At 41.6% G+C, this 26,625-nt stretch overlaps 3 protein-coding genes across 6 annotated transcripts in view; 1 reads left to right on the top strand and 2 right to left on the bottom strand.

Moving 5' to 3' along the window:
- Positions 1-17,544, top strand: part of rpap3 (RNA polymerase II associated protein 3) — a 23,552-nt gene extending 6,008 nt beyond the window's left edge. For 3 of the 4 annotated variants that reach the window (XM_044022236.1, XM_044022234.1, XM_044022237.1), the window contains 5 exons: positions 930-1,135; positions 1,832-2,015; positions 2,656-2,753; positions 2,850-2,950; positions 3,045-4,230. In XM_044022236.1, the coding sequence (XP_043878171.1) occupies positions 930-1,135; positions 1,832-2,015; positions 2,656-2,753; positions 2,850-2,950; positions 3,045-3,130 (675 nt within the window). In that variant the 3' untranslated portion in view covers positions 3,131-4,230. Of the gene's footprint in view, positions 1-929; positions 1,136-1,831; positions 2,016-2,655; positions 2,754-2,849; positions 2,951-3,044; positions 4,231-4,704; positions 4,796-5,901; positions 6,178-16,715 lie in introns of those variants that run through there. The other variant, XR_006360144.1, reaches the window with a different exon arrangement.
- On the bottom strand, positions 5,285-11,169 carry mapk12b (mitogen-activated protein kinase 12b). Its single transcript, XM_044022238.1, has 12 exons — positions 10,820-11,169; positions 8,994-9,123; positions 8,829-8,887; positions 8,619-8,730; positions 8,493-8,522; positions 7,749-7,796; positions 7,550-7,664; positions 7,390-7,461; positions 6,670-6,749; positions 6,148-6,226; positions 5,886-6,059; positions 5,285-5,482 (listed from the first exon to the last, which is right to left on the bottom strand). Exons 1-12 carry the CDS (start codon positions 10,936-10,938, stop codon positions 5,418-5,420), a joined length of 1,083 nt encoding a protein of 360 aa, XP_043878173.1. The 5' UTR covers positions 10,939-11,169; the 3' UTR covers positions 5,285-5,417.
- On the bottom strand, positions 16,090-26,625 carry mapk11 (mitogen-activated protein kinase 11). Its single transcript, XM_044022240.1, has 12 exons — positions 26,358-26,625; positions 20,016-20,145; positions 19,861-19,919; positions 19,513-19,624; positions 18,889-18,918; positions 18,489-18,536; positions 18,294-18,408; positions 18,108-18,179; positions 17,683-17,762; positions 17,080-17,158; positions 16,700-16,873; positions 16,090-16,190 (listed from the first exon to the last, which is right to left on the bottom strand). The coding sequence occupies exons 1-12, from the start codon at positions 26,468-26,470 to the stop codon at positions 16,117-16,119; spliced, it is 1,086 nt and encodes a 361-aa protein (XP_043878175.1). The 5' UTR covers positions 26,471-26,625; the 3' UTR covers positions 16,090-16,116.

The following is a 26,625-nucleotide window of genomic DNA, read 5'->3' as shown; positions in this document are numbered from 1 at the left end:
AATCTAGTGTACTGTAGGTTTTATGGACTGTATGTGTGAGAAAACATGTAGATAGTACTCATTAGAGTAGGGGTGTCAAACTCATTTTTGTTCAGGGGCCACATACAGCACAATTTGATCTCAAGTGGGCCGGACCAGTAAAAATAGTAAAATAATAACATAATAACCTATGAACAACAAGAACTCCTTGCTTTTTTCTCCTTTGTTTTACATTTAATGAAGGATATTTTTACAAAACATGAAGTTTCTTGAGAAATATAAGTGCAATTTCAACAATATTGTGCCTAAATGTGCTATTTACACAGCACACTGGCTCTATAAAGGCACAAACATTTAGTCACAGGTATCTGGAAGAGATTTAGATTTTAACAAATTCATCCTGTGGGCCGGATTGGACCCTCTGGCGGGCCGGTTCTGGCCCCCGGGCCGTATGTTTGACACCCCTGCATTAGAGCTTTAGGACGCTGTAATAAATGTTAAAGATTGTATTGGTATTAATTGATCTACCTATAAAAGCTAGAAATAAGTCATCGTACAACTTGTACACCATATCAACTAATTTTAGACAAAAATAAAAAATTGCATGTTTGATCATCTTGAATCAGCTGTTAAATGTCAATTAAAGCAAAAGAGAAGTCAGTGTCACACAAGAGCAAGTAAGAGCGAATAAGGAAAAAAAGTCACATAAAAATTATAATTCAAGTAAATAATAGTGGTATTAAAAGCAATAAAATACAGAATTAAGATGTTTCTGAGGTGATGTTGGGAGCAGGGAGGGAATGTTAACAGCAGCACCAAACAGGAAGTTAGCAAAAAACGGCCAAAAGCTGGCACGACAGCTTTAAAATAAGTCAGTGCTCACACGCTCATTATTTTAGCATGATTAACCAGATCACTCTGACATCATGGCGTCCAATTGTGCTCCCCAGAAACCTCTGAGGAGGATTGACATCGAAGAAGTCAGCGGTGAAGCAACAGTGCCCGAGGAGGAGGAGTCAGCTGGGTCCAAGTCAGTAGTCCGGAACGTGATGAAGGAGCCCGAGGACGAAGAGTCATCGCCACTGTCCACGTCACCCAGCGCCAAGATGATGAAAATCGAGGAGATATCGGACACTCCCTCGCTCACATCAGACCAGTCAGTAACACTCTTTTGTCATTTGTTAAAACCATTTCACACATGTTGGTGGTTACTTTCTTCATTTTCATGATGCTTTGCGTTAGTTCGTGCACGACATAGTGGTCACGCGCCACAGCTGTAATCAGCTGACCGCCAACTATCAGTCACTCCACTCGCAGCCGCTCCCTCACCAAGGAAGTCCAGATTAGTAACGCTCCTCCCTCACTCGTTTCTTACTGCACCAGCATCTGGCAAAGCTGTGCTGCCTCCACCTTTCTAGATCACAATCTAAAACCCTGTTTCCACAAAGCATCCTTTTGAGGAATCATCACTTTAGTGCAACAGAAGAAAAAAGGCAGTATTTTTCTCTGCAGCCTGAAGCCTTTTCTCAAACAAAGCTTGATTTCTTATGATAAACGGCTTGAGAAACATCATGACATGCTGGATGTCCTTCATTGTTAACTGTGTCATGTTCTCCTTCCTAGAGGAATCTATTGGTGAGCTACACTGTATCGCACTGGTATGACACTATGCTATCTACATAGCTAACATACTGTATGTTATGCGAATATTATGTAATTTACATATTTTACCTGACCCCCAGTGGTGGAAACCCACGTTTTAAATGTTTCTGAGTGAAATAATGTCAATTAGTGTGTTTGTTTGTTTGTTTGCTCCCCAGTAAACACATTTCCTTGCCTCTGGTTTCCCCAGACTTCCTGCCAGCAGACCCACAGAACCACCTGTGCAGATGGAAACTGCGCATCCGCCTGACACAAAAACCAACCCCTCCTCAACACCAACAGACCTGCCTCCTCCGCCAGCCAGCAGCTTCCAGCTGGAGACCGACCTCCGCAAGATCAGACAGCAGCCTGAAATGATTTACAGATATCTGAAGGTAAAGCTGTGTGTTAGAGAATAACAGTTAAAGTTGCTATGCAGTGTTTAATTGCTCTATAGTCTGGCAGTTCTTACTGATGTAGAGTGTTTGACATGAGTCTCGGGCTCCAACGTTAGATCTAGGAGAAACATTTCCACTATTTCACCACTCTTTATCCAATAAGGAGCCAGAACTCTACAAAGAGGGCGGAGCTCTCTGCTTATGACGTTACACTAGATTAGTTTTATTTAAACATATTCATGAGGTGAAGGGTGGTATGATAACAGTAGTAAAGGACAGGAAGTTGGCCAAAAGACGAAAACGTAGACTCAGTAGAGCATCAAATGTTAGAGGTGCTCAAATGGTGGATGTTTTAAAGGCGCACTGTGTTAAATTTACCAATATTTATTAGGTTTATTAAAAAGAAAGTAGAACCATTATTTTATGTTCAGTGTATGCCAAATAAAACTAATTGGACACACTGGACCTTTTAATAGGTAAAAAGTTAAATATTTCTTCCTGTCCAATAAAATGGCTGTTAATCACCATGTTTCAGAAATATGACCTGAATATTAATCTAAATGTCATTATAAAATAAAAATTCATAACATTTCTGATTAAATATTTTGGTTTATTTGTTTTGTTTTCACTTTTGTAGCAAATCAATCCAGCGGCGTACGCTAAGATTTTCCAAAACTCCCTTGAACCTGACATCCTCAATCAGATCCTGAAGACGCTGCAAGAATTCTACATAAAGTAAGTGGTTTAAAAAAGGAAAACCAAATGGAGCTGAGCTGGTTTTGTTGAAATGTCCATGGTTTTCATTCTATAACGAGATCATCTTTTGTGCAGAAATGAGGCAGCAGCCGTGACACTGGAGATCCTCAGCAGTCTAGTAAATGTGAAGCGCTTCGACATGGCCGTCATGTTCATGTCGTCCGCAGAGAAGAAAGGTAACGGGTCTCTTTGAATACTTCAAACACACTGTATCTTCGTCACTTACACACGTCGTCATGTTTGTAATTCATGTGTGTTTCTTTTCCTCAGTGCTTAAAGAATTGTTCGACTTCCTTCACCAAGCAGAGCTGGAAGAATCATCTGTCACAGCGTTACAGAAGAAGTACGGCGTTTGACGCTTTAGGCTACACGCGTAAACGGAGCAGTGGGTGCAGTAATGTTCCGTTCAGTGTGTCGACTAACTCTTCTATGCCACGAGTCGTGTGATTGGGTGGTAGGTGACACAACACAACAGACCAAAACAGAGGACAGACATTGTGGGCCAGAAATGAAAATTTAAATCGTGGCTGCTCCACTGTTATCAGTGCAGCAATTACTTTCCATAATCTCCAATAACAAATCACGGTCATTATGACAATATTACTTTAGGACTACATAATATTACAACTTTATTCTCCTAAAATTACGACTTTATTCTCCTAATATTACGACTTTATTCTCCTGAAATTGCGACTTTATTCTCCTAATTATAAGACATTATTCTCCTAATATTTTGACTTTATTTTCCGATTTTATTCTTGCAATTTTACAACTTTTGTCTCGTAATATGAAGACTTTATTCTCCTAAAATTACAACTTTATTCTCCTGAAATTATGACTTTATTCTCCTAAAATTACGACTTTATTCTCCTAAAATTATGACTATATTCTCCTAAAATTACTTACGACTTTATTCTCCTAAGATTATGACTTTATTCTCCTAAAATTACGACTTTATTTTCGTAATATTGTGACTTCATTCTCGCAATATTGGAACTTTATTTTCATAATATTGCAACTTCATTATCGCAATATTAGAACTTAATTCTCCTAATATTTCGACTTTATTTTCCAAAAATTACTACTTTATTCTCGTAATATTACGACTACATTTCATCTTCATTCTGGCCCTAATACTCAGTCGTATTTATGAAACAGTGGATTTAGTAGAAGCAGACGCTCCGTGTGAAAGATGCTGTGTTGAAGCGATGCTCAGGAGTGATCTGTGAGCTCTTGTGTTACAGCTATGTTGGTGCAATGGCATGAGGTCACTTGTGTGTTGGACAATATTATGGTCTGTTGAACTGATCTCTGAGAACTTTACCGACACAGCATGTTTGTCTCATTGTGAAAGCGACGTGAAAAAAAAGGCAGAGCCTGCTTTGACTAAAGGAACCTCTCTTCTGCTAATATAGAGTTTGGGAAACTGATGAACAAATAAAGGTATGTTTTGTAATTTTGTGTATGGGTTTTTACTGAGTCGGTGAGAATTATGACTTTTGGTATGATTTTGATTGAGCAAAAAAGAGAGACAGACCCCCAGTGACACCCAAAAATTGCATATTTTGTTTATTAATTTAATTAACATTATCAATTATGAATCAACGCTGGGCATTTAGTGAAGTAAGACTGAGAGAATGAGATTTCTGACCCAAGCAGACACTTGTCTACTACATCTACACCCATTTAATTTTGTCTTTTCCTTTTCCTTTACCCAGCATGCATTGTGCCACACACGCAGTAGGAATGTGTAATGCTTAAACAAATATAGACTGGCACTTCCAATAAGTCTCACTCATAAAGAGGCAACACTGTGAACCTTGGTGCGTCACAGTGATCAGAGCATTTGCAGAGCCAGAGAATGAATTTGAATGAAATATCTAGTGGTGTTAATAATTGTCATCTTACTATTTTCTTTTTCTTTTTTCAGTGAATGAAAAAGCTTAAACTTCTTGCAGAAAGTAGGATGATTCAGAAAATATGCACTCTTAGACATCTCAACTGGACTTCTCTCTTAAAATGTAAGTAAAACGGATTTTTTGATTTACATTTCTGTGGTGTACCATCGTCATATAACCTGCAGATGGCGCCAAAGCTGAACCAGACTAATGTCGTGTGCACATTGTGTTCACTCACTTCTGCCACTGTTTTCAGTAACCGTAAGTAAGAAGGGAAACTTGTAGGATCAGGTTTAAGACTTTATATCAAAAGTATCTGATAACTGAAGAAGAAAGAGTCTTATTCTAACTATCAGTGCATATTTGTGTTATTTTCCACATCACCGCCTACAAACTAGAACTGCTGCCAGTGTGGGAGTCAATAATTATCCATAATAAATGGTTATTATGAGCGAGTGTTGTGGGTTCCATTCCCAGCTCTACTAGTCTACATGCTGATGTGTACTTGGGCTCCCAGAATTCACCATATTGAATTTTTTTGTGACCTTACCCTACAATATGTCCATTATCAGTCTTAATACTCATTAATAATGAATGACTCAAATGAGCTTGTTAAAAATGGAGCAAATGTCATTTATTCAAAACAAAAAGAAAACTATTACATCCATTACTTCTTTAAAAAACACACAATAAAAACGAGAACATATTTGGGTGCAGGTTTGTGAGCGTGTGCGTGTGTGAGCTCTTAAAGTGACGTCTCCTTTGAGTCCCTGGGCGGCCTGAAGGTCAGTATCTCTGTGAAAGTGTGACCTGTGCAGACACAAAGAAGATCAATGTCAATTAGCTGATCATAACGTTCAGATTTCCTCTTTGCGATATTTGATTAAAAAAAAGGCTTGCATCACTTTTAAACTTCACATACAATCATAAAGCAACAGTGACCTCCTCTGGCCAACATTAAGCACTGCAACAACAAATATTGATCTGCTCCTGTTCCACTACAGTCTAACAAGCCTGTGACAAGATGGCACCATAATTACTGAGAGTAATATCTGGCTCTATTGCTTCACATTAGATCTGCAGCTATAGTCACTAACATCATTCATGCCTATCATCACAGATAAACTAACGAGAGCCGAGAGACTGAAGCAAAACAGTAAAGTTTTGTGACCAAAACAGAGATGTTATAGCTTTAAATCCCGCCCCCTCTTACGTTTCCACTGGTCCAGCGGCAGGTCTGTGTTGTCCATGGTCTGATCGTACGGCAGCGCCTCGGTCTCCTCCTCCATGTCTCTGAACTCGCTGAAGAAAGGCAGGTCCAGTGCCTCCGAGGCGCTGACCCTCTGCTCAGGGTCCAGAAGCAGCATCTTCTCCAGGACACACACGGCTGCAGAGCACGTCGACACACACCGAGAGTTAGCGCGGAGGAAGTGAGCGGAACTGACCCGCGGCTGAATAAAGAGAGCGTCACATACCGTTTGAACTGGCCTTGGAGAAGATGGAGTGTAAGTCTTTTTTTGCCACTTTTGGTAAACTTCTCATGTAGTTTTTGGCCTGGTAAGAAAGAGGGTGGAGGGAAAGTCCAGTGAGTAAGAATTAGTGAACAACAACAACAACAGACAGAGGGCGGCTTTGCTGACTTTCCCAAGTGTGTCGGGGAACTACAGTGGCCGTACTTGCTCTGCTGTGACATGAAATAATAGTTTAACCATTTAGAAAAATTATATGATCGGTAATCTGAATGTGGTCAAAAACTCTATCATTTGCATAGTAAGCTTTCACTTCAAACATTCAAACGTTCTTATTTAAAAGCAATTATACACTCTATAGATGTATTTATGGGAAGTATATTCTGTGTCTGCCAGTGGACAATGTTACACACTTGAACTTAAACTTCTTTACATTTAAATGGTAAATATAAAAGAAGTAGGAAGAGTGCGTTCCTTAAAAGCTTCTGTGCGATAAACACTAAGCGTAACATTCGCGCATCGTCTTACATCTTGGCTTTGTAGCTTCAGCACAAAGTCAGCAGTCGGCGTTCCTGTGATCTTCATGATTTCTCTCAGCTGGTCCAGATCTGACAGTGGCTACAGTTAAGTCAAATATTAGCTTATCTATGGTGTGACGAACACAAGGAGAAAGTAGAAACAAGCAAACAAAATGACTGTCTTTGAGGATATAAGGAATCTTCTTTTAAGTAAAATGTGGAAGGAGATATTTTGATTTATCTGTGTAATTATTATTATTATTATTGTTATTATTATTTGGGATAATAATAATAATGATGGGATGCAATGTAATAATGTGATGGTTTGTTGATAGACTGCTGCAATCTCACTTTTGGTGTCTCGTAAACCCATGAGGGTTTGAACACCAAACAAATAAATACAATCTTAAGCACACATGGTAGTTACTGGGTAAACAATATTCCCCGCTGTGTTTTCAATACAGAATAACACAAAAAAAAACAAAGAGAATAACAGTGAAACTAGACAAAACACTGTCAGTGCACTCCAACGGTGAATTCTAGGGCAACAATTATTCCATTCGTAATTTTATCATCAAGTCTGTTTTCAGTAATGAAAACAAACAGATTTTCAGCTTCTTAAATGTGATTATTTTCTGGTTCCTTTGCTCCAAATAACAAAGAAATCATAAAACTAAATCAGTAGTTTTTGTCACAGTTTGTGAAGGTTGAAAATCAAAGTGAAGGATACGATCGCTTCCCTTGAAGAGCGGTTTTCCCAGCAGCATCTCCGCCATGATGCAGCCCGCAGACCAGATATCGACTGCAAGAAAGAGCGCAAACGTCATTGTCGCCACCAAAATCCCGCTGGTTATATTCGCCGGTTTATTGTTGACAACGAAAGCGTTTACCAGACTGCGTGTAGTGCATCCAGTTGAGGATGACCTCGGGCGCTCTGTACCAGCGCGTCACGACGTAGCCGGTCATCTCTGCATCCGCCTGCCTCGCCAGGCCAAAGTCAAGAATCTAAACACAAAATAACATGAAAATACCTACAAACCAATGGTACCTACGCACGTCTAAAGATGCTCATATTGTGAGTTGCAGTACCTTTAATTCACAGTCTGGGTTAATGGCTAAATTTCCAGGTTTAAGATCCTGTTTGAGACAAAGGAAACAACAGTTTGATTTCAACATGGAGGTGCAACTTGTAAGGATAAATGGTCACACATTCACAAATACTGAAAAAATAATCCTGACATATGCAAATCTGTAAATGACTTTATCAACAGCAAGACTGTTTCATTTGATTTTTGTTGCCCTTTAATGACGTCATCCTCTTCACCCTTTCTGCTATAAAATCTGGGGCAAACCCACAATGAAACATTGTAGTGAGGAAGGAACTGTTGTTTTTGACACTTCTGTAACTTAAGCTCTCCCAACAATTCCCATAATCCCAGACCACTTGCCCGACACCATCAAACAAGACATTGTTTAAAATGAGGGACGCCTAGTGGCAGAAATTGCATACTGCACATTTAATTCACTTGTTCATTTCAGAGTCAACGCATCAAATTTGGACTTCCAAAATATATATTTTTTTCAATACTCAAACTGCAAACTGAGGGGTGAAATTAAGGGAAGTTGCCCAAATTTAACTCCCAGCGTTAAAGCGTTAGTGAGAGAGTCATCAGTACTAAAACATGCAATAACAAAGAGACAGAGTGAGGCAGAGAGAGAGAGTAAAGGTCTCTTTTTGTGGGAATCCACATGAATGGGTTTGCATGTGAAAAAGAACAAGAACCCCCTGTCCCCCCCCAAAGCTCATAGTCTAAAAAGTCAAAGTTCACAGACCCTGTGGATGATCCCTGCAGAGTGGATATACTGAGGAGAGAGAAGATAAGCGAAATGTTAGAACTCAAAGAGACATCGGGATAAGATTAGACATAACTGTGCTTGTATTTAGGTCAGGATGTTCACCTTGAGTCCTCTCATCATCTGATAGACGAGGAACTGAACCCTGTCCTCTGATAATCGATCCAGCTTCATCAGCTTGCCGAGGTCGGTGCCCATGAACGGCATCACCAGGTAACTGAGGAGGAGGGAACAGAACGCGAAGAAGTCAAAGAAAAGTCTTCTCCATGTCCATCTGCTCTGCTTTCACACCGAGTGATGAGACGAGGAACTTACAAATCACGAAGCCGGTCCAGCGAGATCTCAGCGGTGAACACGTCCAGCAGTCCGATCACCTGCTCGCACCCAACGAGGACGAATTAAATCAGAAATTAAACCCGATAAAAGTCCAACTATGCCGCTCTATATTCATCGTCGTCGTCGCGAGAAGAGTGCTCTTACATTTTCATGCTTCATGTGTTTGAGGAGTCGCAGCTCTCTGTACGCTCTTTTCGCAAAGAGTTTGGACTGGAAGGGCCGGTGCAATTTCTTGATGGCCACCTGTGTCGCCGAGCGCCGGTCCCACGCAGAACTGAAATGTACACATCCTTATTAGGTTTGTGCGTTTTCAGAGAATGACGCAAAAAAAGAAAAAGAAAAGGAGGAAGACAAATTCCAAGGCAAAACTGAAAACTGAACTGCATGACCTTTAGATAAATACAATTGTCCCAACCATTGTTCACACAATGCTGATTAATCCAATCAACTCCACATGACTAACTCTTTGTTTCTCAGTATCGCTGTCTTTAGATCTCATGTCCCTGCACACAGGAAGTTGTTTGTCGGACATCAGACAGGCGGTGGTGACAGTAAAGTGCGACAAAAAAAAAAGTGCCCACAAAAAGATTGTTGTTAAAAAATAACCTGTTTGATTGGATAAACCCGTCTTGTCCCCGCCCGCCCCTGCGCTGCTGCTGTAAACACACAAGCACTACCTCAGTCAGGTCTGATAGTATTGCTTGACAGAGCACAAAACGTAAACAATCTTTACTATTTTAAAAACAAGTTTCCCTTAAATACTGTAATACACATGCCAGGCTTGTAACAGAGGAAGAAGACGAAGTGATAAACATGATCAGAGACAGAACGAACCGAGCTAGGGCAAAGAAAGAAAATTAAAGTTATTATAAAGAAAACAGACTAAACAACAGTGTTGAGTCTGCAACTTTTTTTCTTCAAAAAAGCGACGAGTGACACATATCTAGCGACTTTCTGACAAAACCTTAACTACTTCTGGAGGAGTAAATGTCCAGTTCTGTCGCACGAGTGAACTTCATCTCGCTGTGAAAATAGCTTTTGTGTTCGCTCCCTTTGTGTTATACGATTCAGTTTCACTCTTAATCTTCAACCCTTTTCTTCCCCTTCAACTCGCGTGTAATCGCTAAAGGCAGGACGTGTTTTAAATTGACTCTAGTTACTTCTCATTGACAGTAGTTGGTAACACTGTCAAACAATCTCCAAACACAAGACAGTGACTGCCGGCGCAAGAATAAGGTGGGACTATGACATCATTCAAAAAATACTTTTGAAGGTTTCTGGTCCCCCCAAAACCGTGTCTCCATGTGGATAAAAAAAGTATGGGTCTCCTAGGACGGCCCCTAAAAGTTACGCACTGCAGCTTTACATAACTGGAGGAGTCTATAAGGAAATTCACATGTAGTTAATAACACCTGGGACACTTTAAATGGATCATGTTGTTAATTAGAACCGTGCCTTCTCTGCTATGACCGCTCACAATGAGTTCTGTGGAGAGAAACAGGACCCCGTTTGTGATTGAAGACAAAATAGTGGTGCGTTCAATGCACTTATCTCAGGGGGGGCTTTGACTTCTAACAATGAGACTGGGGGTGGTTTTCTTTTGTTTGCCCTCGTCCACGCCACACAAAGCAAAGAGAGGCCCTGCAGAGCCAGCTGTGCAGAGACTAGTGACCAAGTAGTGCAGCTGCGTGACCCTCACTTTTAGATTTCACCTGGGTAAAATCATGTAAAGATACGATGCTTACTTTTGTATAGTTTAGGTTTTTGAGTAGAGGAACTGTTGGTTTCTCATAGTTTAACGCTGCAAAGAGAGGAGATCGTATTTTCACAGTTCCTCGCTCTCAGGGAGAGCAGCTTGAGACTGTGTTGGGTGAGAAAGCACAGTTGGTGCCTAAAGCAAGGCGCAAAATAACAGCGGATTAAAGCACAATTCAGTCACTGTTAAGTTTCACTCTGTCTTCCAGACTTACCACACTGTTCCATAAGCTCCGGTCCCGATCTGCTTTAAGTCCCGGTACCTCTCCGGAACCTCCCACACAGTCCTGTTCACCTCCTGCCGGTAGAATCCCGTCCTGGAGCGCACAGCCATAATACCTTACCGGCTCACAGAGGCTGAGGTCAGGATGAAGGTCCGCTCGACTTTCAGGTCTGGGCCGCTCATGTGAAGAAAATATGGTTTAACTTATCGATTCTTAACGCTCTAGAACTTCACTCCGTCCCGTAGCGAAGAGTCTGCTTCGTGCGTAAAATTCCTCCAGATGAAACTGCCGACAGCCTGTGAGACTTGCCCCCGCCACACACACACACACACACACACACACACAGTGGTTGTGGTTGTCCGGGGTTATTTGTGGGTGTGTCCACAATGTGGAGGAGAAAGAAAAAGAAAAACACCAAACAAACCACACATCTGCCCACTCTTCAGTCACACCCGTGTAATGGCCAACCTCTGGAATCTACCGCTCAATAATTTGTCTGATGCTAAAACTCCTGCAGAGTTCATTTTACACGAACCATCGCGGATTGAATTGGCTTAAAATGACATATAATGCCATCTCAGTGCTGTCATAAACATAGCACCATACATATGTCAACTGCAAGGTAAAGAATAGTTTTTATTGTAGATTTTTTTGTATTGTGTTAGTATACTCTCGTTAGTATGTTAGCACTATACTACACTAGTAAATATAGTTACTATCTTATTTTGTAGACCATGATGCAATCATTTACTTGGCCTCTAGATTGTGACATACTGTATACTATTTTATACTATTTCATTTTGTAGACCATGATGCACTGATTTACCAGACTCTTTCGCAATTTGACCATGCACATACTACCCTATACTACAGTAAACTACACTACACTACACTTTATACTATACTATATCATTTTGGAGACCATGTAATGATTTACTAGACTTCTAGATTGTGCCATACTATAGGATAGTATTTCTGTGGCAATTTGGCCATGCACTTACTATACTGTACTACACTACACTTTATTCTGTACTATACTATTTTATTAAGTATAGTATAGTATATCTGTGGCATGCGCTTAATATACTATACTGTACTTCAATACACTTTATACTAAACTATACTCTACTATACTATTTTATTTAGTGTAGTATAGTATAGTATTTCTGTGGCATGCACTTACTATAGTTTGTAGACCATACAATGATTTCCTGGCTATGGTAAGGTAAAGTATAATATTTCTTTGGCAATTTGACCATGCACTTTCTATACTTTACTACAGGTGTGTCCAAACTACTGCCTGCAGGCTATTCGCGGCTTCCTGGTGAGACGTTGTACGGCCCTTTGGCAGCTTCGGTTTTATTAGTCACATGTCACCCCCATTAGCGAGTTAAGCTTTGAAGCCATAGTCCTGTGTTTTAAACCCAGCTGTGGCAGACAGCTATATGCAGTCAGCTCATATTATGTTATTTGACTCCAGATGTGGAAAGAAAGGCACTTTTTTCTTTTCATTTTTTCACTCCTGCGCCGCTTAGATTTGGTTACGTTACCATGTGCAAAGGATAATTGTGACATTGAAAATGTCATTTTTATAAAACAGTGCATTTGTATGTAAATGTTACTGAACCAAGACCATTGAAATCTTCACATTATTAAATATGGCCCTCGTTGACACCCCTGCTATACCATATTATACTATTTTATACTACACTATATACTATACTGTCCTACACTACACTACAGGTAAAACGTGTTAACCAATGTGTCTCAAAAGCACAAGGGCAACGGGGCTTATGATGAGAGATGACTTAACATCTCGTTCAAATGCATAGGCTTCACTGTGTGGCAGACGATAGGGAGATTTAAGTGATTAGGCCTCTTTTACAGTCAAGACTCAAAACAGGAACAAGTGGTTCGTAATGGGCCTCATTTTGTGTAAAGAGGAATGATTCTTTTAAACCAGGAAAAGGGCACCCTTTGTCCAATAATGGAACTGAAGTGGTGGAAGCCAAGAGCATGAAGTATTAAATTTCATTCTGTAGATTTGGCTGCACTACGTTTATTTGTCAGCAACTTGTTCTTGAGAATAAGACTGGGTGTCCCCTGTAGATAAAAAAAAAAGTGATTTACCTCAATCTAGAGCCACCTCTAAGCACTTCATCAACTTATTTGTTCATTATATATATAATACATTACCTTTGCGTTATGTCTTTCTGCTAAAACTTTAGTCAGTGTACCTATACTTGCGTATGTACAACAAAAAAAGACACAAACAAAAAAACAGAAATGATGGTGTTTATTCTGTTGAAGCCATGATTTGCCAAGTCATCTTACCCACTGATAATGAAAAAGGAAACAATCTGACATGTCTGAAAAAACCAAGCGCTGACACTCACGTTAGTTATTTGGAACCTGTGGCTACAGCGGAATCACATGCCACCATGTACTCAAAAGACACGTTTGTCACATACTTACACACAGTATACATATACATTCAGCTTGCGGTTGGTTATTCAGATCCATCACATGTACAACATCCACATAAGCACGGAACACTTTTACATTCAGAGCTCTAACACGCACTGACTAAGACGGGTTCAACTCCTTTGGACTGCAAATTGAACATTTTGCATCCAGTGATGGCAGGCGACGAGCACAGGAGGCGACACGGACCACTTCAGTGTGAACGTTTACTGCAAAAAATACTTACTCCTCACTCGTGTCTCTCTAAAATGGTACAAAACTAATTATGTTTCAGATGTTTCCTGCTTTTCTGAGGTAGAAATAATCAGATCCGTTGTTCCACACCGTTAAAATTGATGTTTAGGTGGGTAAAAAAGCTTTCTGGCTTATATTTCACTGACAGCAACTACATCTCTCTTTTGATTCAAGGTGCGTCTGCCTGTCAATCTGTCTGTTGACTTACTGTACTTAGGGTCCCGGTGTATGCATTGCTGACTTTGGTAGCGTTTGGACCAGAAATGCGTAAAGTGTCTGTATAAATGCGACAGATATTAAGCGCTATGAATGGAGATAGATAAGACAGTGTCTGGATAAGAAACGCAAGAGATGGGTCGTTGTTTGACGGGCTTCAAACTTGGCAGGTGACTTACTAAGGGCACCAGTGTGTTGGGTAAGAAATGCAAGGGAACTTTGAACAGGTGCTGGAGGATGTAGGAGTTCTGTTCTTCACATAAAAGTGTCATTTGGTAGGCTTTAAACTTGGCAGGTGACTTACTAAGGGCACCAGTGTGTGCAGTGGCAACGGTGATGTTATTTGCATAAGAAATTACATATAATTAATATATATAAGCGACCTGTACCCCTATGTCAGCTGAGATTAGCACAGCCCTCCCGCGACCCTCATGTGGATGATAAAGCTGTAGAAGATGGATGGATGCGAGAGATGTATCGCTAAATGAGCTGCTCCCGCATGCCTTAAGGCCGTTAAACCAATAGAGAAAGTATACGCAAGTCAGGGGACACTTATACCGAACATTAAATAGGACTGTTGCTCATTGGCATGTCGTTAGCTCAGCTGTAAAAAATGAAGCTCGATTGCCACGTGTTCATACTTGACACTGTTTGTTTCAGATAGGCTGAGAAAACATCCAATATGATGTCTGCAGCTGCCTGGTGGTGAACCAGATTCATGTCTGCCCCAGATTTATAACCTGTTTATCTCCTTAAAAACCTCTTGTTCTGTTGTTTATTGCATATCTGTTTCTGCCTAAACCCTGTAGATGACATTTAGTGCCTTTCGTTGTTATAGCGCTGGTCCAAATAGGAGCTGACAGTTTAAGTGCTGCATGTAGTAGAATGCATTTAACCCTAGATTTAACTTTGACACATAAGTTGTGCTCTTGACATTATAACTGACCTTCACTCTGACTGACTCTGTGTTTCAACATAACCTGATTATTTCCACCTCAGCAAAAGGTTTGCCAAAAGAAAAAAAACCCCAACAACAACTCCAGTCTGCTGCAAGATGAATACCTCAGTTACAGTGGGTAATAATCTGTCTATGCATTAAGATCAAGCTGCTTATACAAACGTCACTGCTGCAATAAACAGGAAACTGCACTGCAGCAGCACTGAAATACTTTTAAATGAGGTAAATGAAACCATTGATCCTTTCATACTGCGGTCAGTAATGACAATGTGGTTAGTTTCCTTTACGATGCTCAGGCATTACAGTATGAACACTGAGAAGAAGGTGAGGAAATCATACGTGGCTGCCCTATGTGAAAACCTCAGTCAAAGCATGTGTCCAGTCATTGCTTGGACAGAGCTACGACCTGTGTATGAGAGATTCTGTAAACTGTTTCCCACAGATATATTGTAAACTCAATTCATGGCGGTGAAAAAGACACGACAGAGAACTATGTAAACCTGATGGTGCGGCGCCAAAGCCATCAGCTCAACGTGTGCATTACAAGTGTAAACACAGACCTGCAGCACAGTCACTCTGTCCCAGCTTTGGCTTAAATCAGCTACCTTGCTAATAAATAGCACAGTTGGTGTTTTATTATTCTGCAGGCAAGAGAGGGTGTGAAGGAATAACAGTTTCTGTTTCATATAACAATGGTTCCTGTGCAGAAATGATAGGTAGACACGTTAAAAGTGGCACACATTCCTGGTGATGCGTCTGTCTCTGACCCTCATAGTGCTTTAATACCAGTGCAGCAGATGCAGTAAGCAGTTTATGTGGTTATAGGACAGTACCAGTAATATTCTGTAGTAATAAATTGCACAGACATCATGCAGGACAATGCAGGCTGTAAAGTGTTCTGTGGCATGACATGACATTGCAGCAAGCCTTTAAAACGTGGATTCCATATGTGACTCCTTGTGGCATTTGTTATAATGTGGACTGAAGTGCTTTGGAAACTCTAGTGTGCATTTTTTTCGTCGTCGTCGTCTTCTTCTTTGCTCCCGACACCGCATAAACACAGTCCACTTCCTTAAAGCTGCTGCCTCATATGAATCCCCGCATCGTCTGCGATCCCTGAAAGAGCCGAACAGTTCCTCATTTTGCCCTTGCGAAGTAGAAACATGGCTGGGGGGTGGGGGTGGGGGGGTGAATTTGCACTGGAGATGTAAGACTTCTTGTAATTGTGATGTGTGCATGGGATCCTGTGGAGGCCGTCCTTCCCTGCTGCTCAGACGAACTCAAGACAAGGCAGTCAAACATAGTCACACTGAGCAGGTGCCACAGTCTTTCTCCCACTCACTGTGTACGTGGTCCTTCTCGGGAGGGGTGAGGTTGAGGCAGAACAGGACGAGGCTCACTGCTCCACCTGAAGGCTATCGGTTTTACTGCCGGGTGCTTTGAAGCTGTTCACTTCTTCAAATACCAACTCTATACGGAGACATGTGAAGGATCAAGTGGGAAATCAGCAATGTTAGGCGTTGAGATAGTGTATCGGAATAGTGAAAATACAAGTTCAAGTTCCCTTATTCAAACGTATATGAGGGTAGCCTTGGTTGTGAATACTAAACGTGTTTCTGGTTTCAGTTTAAACAGCGCTATTATACTTACTCTGAAACTGTCACAGCTAAGATGCAAACGATGCAGAATTATCCACCATGACACATAATATCCGGGGCTTTTCACAAACCACTAAAGTCCCTGCTGCTGGAATAAAAAGTCATCATATTTGTGATGTTGCAAAGGGTCATCTATGAATATCTCATGTTCCTTTGGCGGTGAAGTCAGCATTCTTGCAACACTAATGTAAGTTAAAACTCAAGAAGTGCGGCACTAAAAATGTTGATAAAGGAAATATTCAAGGACTCGGTGATACGATATAACATTAGCTGTTTTTTAAACCATCTACTTATTGTGTTACTTTCAAATTAAAGCTTTACCTTTCCATTCTTCTAGAGTTCGGTCTTTGCTCTCCAGTGTCTGGTCGTACAGCGGTGCCTCTGGCTCGTCGTCTGGATCGTGGTACTGTGCGAAATAGGGGTGGGACAGAGCCTCGCAGGCCGAAATCCTCCCGTCACAGTCTAGAACCAGCATACGCTTCAAAAGATCGACGGCTGTCAGCGAGAACAGAAACAGGGAGACTGGTGTAAGAGGGCCGGGACATGAGCGGAAACAAGCATAAACCAAAAGGATCAAGTACAGCGTGGATTCCGAACTTACAACACACAGAGAGAGCAACTTGAGGTTGAACAGCCTCTGTTAATAAGCCCAAAGATTGAATTTAAGAGTCTGATAATCCAATCTGAAAAGCCGCACCCACCTAGTGGATTTGCTCCTCTGAAGATCTTCTCCAGGTCCTGCTGGGGCATGAAGGGCAGAGACTGGATGTACTTCTGTGCCTGGAAACAGAAATCAGCTTTCAACCCGTGGTATGTGACGGTAGTGCATCACGTGACGTCTAACCATCAGTGATGGATCAAAAATGAACTTCCTTCTTGAATTATGTTGGATGAAGAGCATATTTCCTCTAAAATTCCATTTGTTTTGTTATTTTTTACATATAATCCTAACCATTTTTGATGGAAATGGTGATAGGTCAAGCAGCAGAACTAGGGTCTAGACTAGATTATTAATGTATTTTAAAGGTGTGTTTTCATGGATTTAATGGTGATATGAAGACACCCAAGGTTTTTGACCTTAACACCGCATCAGTGTGTAATTAATGGCGAGAATCTTGAGAAACTGTTTCTTATGCCTAAATATAACTACATACCGAATTAGAAAATGGTTTCCATGACCCTCATTCCCTTTAAAGTATTTTGTTATCCTCTTCCCAAACTACAATTAAGAATAGACTTAACCGCGTTCTCGTTTCAACCGTCGTTTCCCCAGTGCTGCCTCTATTCACGCTCCCCTTCCTTACATGTTCAGAGCAGATCTTCTTTAACAGCTCAGGTGTCGGAGTCCCAACCACCTCCATGATTCGCTTCAGCTGGTCAATATCTCAGAGGGTTGAGGAGTCAAGGGGCCAATCAAGATTTGTGAAAAAGTCGTCAACCTGCAGGGTTAGGCTCATCCATCAGCCCAGACGGAAAATGTACGTTCTGAACACAGTCGAGATTCCACTGGTCTCTTGACAGAGCACGACACTCAAAGACAGACAGGCAACATCTGGGATAAGTCAGCCCTTTTCATCCCCCCTCTTTCACCCCCCAGTTTTCCCTGTTGATGCACCTCCCTTTCAGAAAGGCCTCGAATTGTGATGCAAATCTAAAAGGAATCTGCAGCCACAGGGCATTTTAAAGCAGTAATGGAAGGTTGACGCTATGCCATGCTGATAGAGGATACAGTCAGTGCCAGGAAAAAGGACTTTCCCCTTCAGTAGCTCTCCCATGATGCACCCCACGGACCAAATATCAACTGGAACAGACATCAGAGGTTGAATCATTCAGCTGACATTTAATCAGTGCCTTTTAATGTGTAAAAATGAAGCTGGAAAAGGACATATTTCTGTCTGGATGGAATAACCCTTACCATTCTGATTGTAGTGCATCCAGTTCAGCATGATCTCCGGCGCTCGATACCAGCGAGTTGCTACGTACCCCGTCATCTCATCGTCCGTCTGTCTGGCCAAGCCAAAGTCAAGAATCTGCACAACAGGTATAGTGTTTGTAAGAGATGGGGCTCGCGCTGTAGGTTTGCACATTTATCTTTAAAGGTCAGTCTTACCCTTAGCTCGCAGTCCTCATTCACTGCAACATTGCTTGGCTTGAGGTCCTGGAGAAGCATCAAACCTTTTATACCAAGTACCGTAAATATATATACATATACATATATACATTTACATTTTTGTTATTTGTTATTTGTTCCATTTTCGAAGATTTTTCTCTAAGTACCACCAGAGGAAGCTAACACTAGTGGTACACCACAGTTTGAGGACCATGGACGTATGATATATCCTATCACTGTGAAACTCCTGTAATAAACAGCGCCAGCAACCAGAGGAAATACTGGTTGTGTGTTCAAGGGTCAACAAAGATTGCCTTTTTTTTTTTTACTTTGAATCAGGACAACAATCTCTTGAACTTAATGGTGAAAATGACAAGAAGAGAAAAGAGGAGGCACTCACTCTGTGGATCAATCCCGCTGAATGGATGTACTGTTTGAAGGGCACAAGGGTGGAGCGGGGGGAGGACAATGGTAGGAAACATGAGAGAGCAGACACAAAGAAAGACAGGCATCATAAATGCAGTTCACTCTATTAGCCTCCGGGGAGAGTGTGTTGACGTGGATTCATGCAATATAGATTTGTGGTTTCCAAATTCTGACAAGTAGATTGCAGACAGGCTATGTCCACACCAAGCGTGGAGTACTGCAGTGATTCACCACGGGGAGTTGAGGCACCCCAAGGGTGTGTTTAAGTGTTTAAGTATTTAAGTGTGTTTAGTAAGAAAAAAGATTTCTCAATGAGGTGCAGAAAAGTATTTATTGCTCAGATCACTTGATCCATATTATGCTGAAAGGTTATTATGGATTTGTTTTTGACAAATAATGCCAAAATAAATATCCTACCAACTGCACCGAATCAGCAGTTTAAGTGTATAAAATGTTATAAAATATTAATCAATATGCAATAGGTAGAGTCAAACAACATGCAGTTTGGTACGTTAGGGTATACTGTTTGCATACTAAATGTGCACTGTGCAGCATTTAGTATGACATGCAGTGCACGACTCACAATGCAGTAAATTACCTTGAGTCCGCGAAGGAGCTGGTATATTAAGAACTGTACGTGCTCGTCTGACAACCTCTGAAATTTGACGATGTTGTTGAGGTCTGCACCCATCAGGTTAGTCACCAGGTAGCTGGAAGAAGGGAGAGCGTATGCATAAGTGGGGAAGTGGGATAGAGGGATGGGGGGTGTAAATGGTGACGTTGCCATGACAACTGTTAGACGTCTCCGAAAGCCTCAAATCCCCTGGATCGCTTCAACCAAACAACCATGCCCTTTAATAACATAATTTTAGCAGTTCTGGTGAAAAGTTGACATGTGTGTAGGCTGTAGTAAACATCCAAGGGATTAAAGAAAAAAAAATCCTACAGTTCATTGAAGTCCTCTAATGTTGCAGCAGGTGTGAAGACGTCCAGCAGCCCAATTACCTACAGAGACGGAGACAAGCAGAGCTGATCAATACCAGAGCGGAACCATATAGAGGGCTGCGTCAGTCTCAGGGTATTTTTATTTGGAGCACTAACATTCTCGTGTTTCATGTGCTTGAGCAGCCTGAGTTCCCGGTATGAGCGGCGGCTGTGGATCAGAGACTGAAACGGCCTGGACAGTTTCTTCACCGCAACCTTCTGCCTTGACACCACATCGTACGCTGAACTAGAGAGAGAGAGAAAGCAAAAAGAAATACGCTCATCAGCATACCATCATTATTGTTTACATTATCCAGAGACACATTATTGTGATACGTCGACATGAAAGATGGCACAAAGCTGTTGATCATTTACGGATGGGTGGAGTAAAATATGATCAAAAATAATAAAGTTTCTTTTTGAAGTAAACATAAAGCAACTGCTCAATACAATAAGAACACAGTAAAGAGAAAACTGATCGCATACAATGTCGAGTAGAGCACCTAATCACAGCATACATGCTAGTAACAAGACAATTAGTCCAAAGACAATTAGCTTAGCAGACTGAAAACAGGTGAAAACAGCGACTGTGGATCTGTGTTAAAAAAAACAAAAAAAACCAAATGCTATCGCTTTTCACACTCACTCAAAAAGTTGTCAAAATACATTTATTTTTATACGTAACATCACATGCCTTATTAATAGTCACAGTTACTTCCGCAAATGTCAAGTCTTTATGCTAGTTCAAGCTAGCTGGTTGCTAAATTAGGCTCCTTAATGATTTCACCAAACACTCAGTCACAAAGTGAAGCACAGCTCCAATTTATTCATGTCATATTCATTTGCACATCGCGCCAGCTCGTGATAAATGTCTGAGGGTAAGAACTAGAGGGACATGACAAACTGACAGAGGAGGAAGTGTACAGAGAGGATGGAAAGAGTGAAAGAGGATGTGGTGGAAGATGACAAGTGAGGACGTCAGATATTGTTAAAGTGCCACACTTCATTTCATCTGCCTCCTTTTTGACATGTAAATGTCACGCCACAGATCCAACGCGGTGCCTACAACCGCCCCGTGGCCCCCGATGCTGCCAGTGTCTTTTCGGGCTTTTCAACACGTGCAGTAGCTACAACAACACACGGTCATCAGAGAGCGGAACAGACGAAACGGGAAGGAAACATCCATGGGTGCGAATTGAGACATTTCGTAGAGCAAGAAGAAGAAGTGAAATAGTGACTGAAGAAGAGCGGAAATTTAGATGTAGAGTAGAAGTGAACAGTGAAGACAGATTTCTTCTGACATAGGCTAAGTTTGTGACATCTGAGTGAATTCTAACCACTTAAGGGTAAATCCTCTCTTGTTTACGCTTGGAATTCTTATGAAGGTGCTGTTTATGACAGGAGTTTCTCGGTGACAGGATACCATACGTCCAAGGTTCTCAAACTGTGGTGTGTGTTCCACCAGTGGTACGCAAACTTCCTCCTGTGGTACTTGGAGGAAAATCAGTAATACTGTTCTACTGTATAGGGGTATGTGATCAGAATGGAGTTGAGGAATTTTGACCATTACACACTTATCTTAATAACTGACATTGCCAGTGTCTGAAGTACGTGAGGAAGAGGATGATGAGAGAGCACATGATCTTATTGGGAATAAGTCTGTCTCCTGTGAAACGTCCATAGCTGACTTTGCTCCATACTTTCTCATGTGGTATAAAACGTTTGTCAATCACTGCCATAAGTGACGCAATAACCTCCCTCATCAGGTCTGACAAATATCTGTAATGTCCATCACTTCCCACTGTTCAACACCTTGTGTCAGCAGAAGATTTGACCTGCAGTTTCCGGCTGTTTGTGCAATATATCTCCTGTTTTGGTAAATTCACAGTAAATTTCCCTGTGACATATCACGTTGCCTATATTACATACTCGAGTAAACTGCACTCCTGCATGCTTTGGCGCATCCATGTGGCTCATCGCCCTGCTGATAGTCCGGATGTCCCCTCTGATCTTCAGCCAGTTTCCGCCATCTCCTCCATCTGACATCCAACAGGCATCACTGCCTCACACATACCTTCCTCCCTGCCATCTTCCATACATGGGTCTGACTGTGCAGCTCTCTGCACACGCACAGCTCGGCCCAGGCATTGATTTCTCTCTACAGTTTTTGCCTCAGTATTTTTTGGATGGATCCAGTTTCAAGCCAGTACTAATATAAAATGTGAGATGATTCATTTTTCTTACTTGATGCTTTATTTATACACGGTGGAAAGAGGGAAGTGACTTTTTAATCCCAGTTTGTAGCTATTATTAACTCAAATCAGAAGGCAATTACCACATGAATCCATATCTGTAATTAGCATGTGCGTATTATTTTTCATCATTATTAATCTGCAGTTACATTTATTTATATTTTGGTCTAATTATCTACTTAAAATCACTTGTTTTGTGTGATTAATAGTATAAAACCTTGTGTGTTCTAGATGATTTTTACAACCTTTGTGTTTTGAAAGATCAATTTAGACACCAATGGTGTGTGGTGTGTACGCTACATCCTTCATCTAAAAACAGGCTCTGTCAAGCAGTACTATCAGACCTGACTGAGGGAGCGTTTGTGTCTATACACTGGCAGTGCAGGGCTGGGCGGGGACAGAAAGTGTTTATCGTGTCAAACTGCTTTTCCACGGCAGAATTTACTTCGGAAACCTTTCCGGGGCGCTTCTTTGGGTTTTCTGTCATACTTGTGTTGCCTGTTTATCTTGACATCACTCCCTGTGTGCGACACATCTAAACTCAGATCTACTGAACAAAACACAGATTATCAGCATTGTGTGAACCCATTGGACGATGGTTTGAATAAGTAAGTTACGCACTACAGCTTTAAATAGAAGATGTTTTAATTTAAACAATAAATAGTTTCAGTGCCACACAAACTTCGGCCTATACCTACAAGCTCCAAGACGATTTTTAAGATGCACTGCTCGTCTATTACGCCACAATTTCTATGACGCATCACATGCCAGTTGATCAAATCTCCCGTTAAAAACCTGACAAGCAGGAACATCACACTTTTGTCAGCATTAGACAACAGAATGTGTGCCAAACATCTGTGTGATTGATCTGTGAACAGTGTCGTGCAGATTTTGAGCCAATGTTCAGTCTCAACTTGTCCAAAATTGGCCCGGTTTTAAAAACAGCTCCAAAAAAGAAGCAGGAGAGAGAGAGTTTCCAGTGGTGAATGACAGAACAGTGAGTCCAGGTTGGACCAGAGAAGTGAGCTGTGTTTATTCTGCCAACCTCTTTTGTCTCATGACTTATCAAAATTCAAGTGGCGCTGTGTGTTAAATTATGAAACAAGCTTTATTTGTTATGTTGCGTCTCTCTTTGATCTGTGCTTAGTCTCTCCACAGTCATTCCTCACTAATATCCTCTCGTACACCGACTGTTCTATCTTTATTTTCAAAACCTTGTGGGGTTTTTTTCCTGTCTGTTTCACATCTGCTATGACTGATGGGAGGATATAAGTTCTTCAGCTCTTCCAGTAACGGATTATATGAGGCTGGTCAGATGCTTGACCTCGGGCTCACGGTCTCAAGAGGGTTTTGCCAAGAAATGAAGCAGCATTTTGAGAAAAACGATGAGAACCGATTTAGGGAACATCTCAAGAAGTAGCCTGTGAGACTGACTAGAACCCCCCACATCATGAAAACGCACACATACAGATGTCATACTCTTTGGCCCCCCATCCCCCAGCCATTTACTGACCATGAGAAAGTCAGCGACAATGGCTTGGGATCAGGGTTAACAATGCAGGGCAGGAGCTGGGTGGTGTGTGGAGGAATGTCTTTTGTCTGTGTGGATCATTTCAGATGGAGTTTTCACCATAGAGGGATTTCACCAGTGCCAGCATTCACCATTATATGATGGTCACACATATGATGATGCACAATCAGGAGGAAATGCCTGCAAATGCCAAAATTATCATCAGCTGCAAATGACCTATCTTAAAGTGATTCTCTTTTTGTTGTTGTTGTTGTTGACATATTATTCTGCTGTGACTAGAAACAATGAACAGTATACAGTATGTGTGCTGTGTCCTCCATCTGAAATGGGCTCTGTGAGGGAGCGCATGTGTGTATACAGCAACAGCACAGCGGCGGGTGGGAGGGAGCAAGTGGCACTTACACCTTCAAACTGCAGAAGGACCAGGTTTTTGAGCAATGGAAGTCACTTTTGAAACTTTTGGGGTATTTTACTAATTCTCCAAACATTATTAGTGCAATAACTTCCTGTTTGCAGTGCTGGGGTGTCACCATGTAATGGTTTGACTGTAAGCAAAAAGAGAAGCTGCAAGCTGCAGATTAAACTTATGAATCAAACAGTTACTCAGATGCAATAGTAAAATTGTTGATTATGTGCCATGATTGTTAACGCCATGTTGCTTGGAGCATAACTGTTTGTCTTGGTAAAGGCGAGTTTTGTGTGGTACTCTGAAAATAGTACCGTGCTCCAAAAATGTCCATGTGCGTCTCAGCTGAGGGCAAAGTCGCGATCCAGATTCTGCTCTGTATACAGAGTTTTTAACTCTTGTGTTGGTCTGAGTGACACATTAAAGCTGCAATATAAGCAGCACTTTATTATGCACTTGTGTAAGAGCTTGACTCAAGTGGAGCTGAACATCCCCTCCAGTAAACTCATAAATTACCTGAATTAACATATTGACAGTAAGTCAGCTGTTGGGGAGGAACCCTCCTCTCTGAGGACGCAGGACATGGCAGTGACTGATGTAGATAAACAGGCCAATGTATGAGCTCCACTTCACTGTCTTGCCATAATATGAGTGCATACTGATGAAGACAAACAAGCATAGTGGTTTGTCAGTGGTTAAGGAGTCTATACTTGTCCATACTTAGTACCACAATAATGATTGTACAGCAGTACTACTATTATCCTACATATACTGTAATACAAAATCATGTGTCATCCATATTGTAAATCTGTCCACATTTTCCTCTGTTAAAATGTTTTTGGGGGTTGGATGTTGCATCTTGTCCAAATTGTACAACCCAGTGGAAATGCTAAATGCTCAGCCATCAGCTTGAGACTGAGTCTAATGTGCAGGGGAATGGATCACCATCTACAGTAAGTGGCTCTTAGGAAGGCACCATTCCACCTGGATGATAACATCATGGCAGAAAGCGTATTCGCTCTTAAAGCTGTAGTGCATAACTGTTATTATAAACAAATGTCTGTTACATTCATTGTCAGATGAATTTACACCATTATGATCCAAGTCTAGATGTCATGTTACCTAGCAACATTGATTTGTAGAAAAACCCACCACTGCCGGTGTATACACACAGGTCTGATAGTATTGCCAGCATACAGTTACGCACTGCAGCTTTAATTACCTGTGTTAACCAAACACTCCAGGTCTCCTGAAGGTAACCATCACCCTGGTAATAACAATGTAATGAATACTGACATTTGGTGGTGGAGGTTACTATCGCCATGACAACAGGCATCCCACCATCTGTCCACACTGATCTGTCTAAAATCAAAGCAAGAAGTGCCTGTTGCGAGGTGGATGTGCATGTGTGTGTGTGTGTAGCGTCGTCCTCACAGAGGGGCGTACAGAGAGGAGGGAGCGTGACACGCCCACTGTGCAGGTGTGTATGCAGTGAGCCTGCTCCATCGTGATGCATCCACCGACTGTAGACGTGCATTATGGTAAACAATGACAACAGCTGTGAATAATGTGGGGAAAATTGAAAATTAACGTTGAAGTAATTCAATATCTGGCAACTCCAGATCTTATATTGCTTTGTGTGTGTGTGTGTGTCTCAGATATTACTCATGTTGAAGGGACCTAGATCTGTTTGTGGGGAAGCAAGCCCCCATAATGTAAATGATTACATTTTAAGGTAAAGACCTGCTGTATGGTTAGGATGAGGTTAGAGTTAAGGTTAAGGTTAGACCAGGATAAGGTGTGGTTAAGGTTAGGGTATGTCTCCACTCTCCAGGAAATGAATGTAAGTCAATGTAATGTCAGAAGCCCGTCTCTGTGTGTATGTGTGCGTGGAAATTCCTGTACGTGCATTCTGCAATTTCCTGCAACACATATAGTTCAGTGGGTGAAAGCTGTGTCTGTCTGCCTGTCTGTCTGCCTGTCTGACATCAGCCACACATACACACAATCACATTTAATGTATTTATATTTCCAAACCCAAACCAGTCGATGCAGAGCCACTGAGTCAACAGTCTGACAATAGACCTGCGAGTGACAACAATGACGAGATTAAAACGCCCGTGATCAGTTAATACAGTCTGATTCATCCGGACACAGCAGACACCCGTGTGTTGATGCATCGTCACCAGCGATCGGTAAATGTTGTGGCTGAGCAGCCTCGCCCCTCTCTCCCCACACACACACACACACACACACACACACGTACTCACCACACTGATCCATAGGCTCCGGAGCCCACCGGCGTCAGGTTCTGGTATCTCTCCGGAACCTCCCACACAGTCTTGTTCAGCTCCTGCCGGTAAAATCCCGGTCTGGCGGACATTTCTCTCTGAGAGGCTCCGCAGCGAAGGCGAGAGGAGGAGGAAGCAAACCAGGGAGAAGCGAGTGGAAATGAAGTGGAGATGTGGAGGAATAAAGGAGACGGTAGATGGGACTGGAGGTGTGGGCTGACTGTCTGTCTGACAAGCTGCTGCTGCA

This window comes from Solea senegalensis, linkage group LG3, assembly GCF_019176455.1.
Source record: "Solea senegalensis isolate Sse05_10M linkage group LG3, IFAPA_SoseM_1, whole genome shotgun sequence".
Classification (NCBI taxonomy): domain Eukaryota; kingdom Metazoa; phylum Chordata; class Actinopteri; order Pleuronectiformes; family Soleidae; genus Solea; species Solea senegalensis.
This window is presented reverse-complemented; position numbering and strand designations above follow the sequence as displayed.

Coding starts and splice junctions, on each gene's coding strand:
- mapk11 (XM_044022240.1), bottom strand. CDS start 26,470: ATGTCCGCCAGACCGGGATTTTACCGGCAGGAGCTGAACAAGACTGTG. Junction 19,920..20,015: donor AGCACATGAAACACGAGAAT/GTTAGTGCTCCA, acceptor CCGTCTCTGTAG/GTAATTGGGCTGCTGGACGT. Junction 18,180..18,293: donor GATGCACTACAATCAGAATG/GTAAGGGTTATT, acceptor TGTCTGTTCCAG/TTGATATTTGGTCCGTGGGG.
- mapk12b (XM_044022238.1), bottom strand. CDS start 10,938: ATGGCTGTGCGCTCCAGGACGGGATTCTACCGGCAGGAGGTGAACAGG. Junction 7,462..7,549: donor GATGCACTACACGCAGTCTG/GTAAACGCTTTC, acceptor TCTTTCTTGCAG/TCGATATCTGGTCTGCGGGC. Junction 5,483..5,885: donor GCCGCTGGACCAGTGGAAAC/GTAAGAGGGGGC, acceptor GTGTCTGCACAG/GTCACACTTTCACAGAGATA.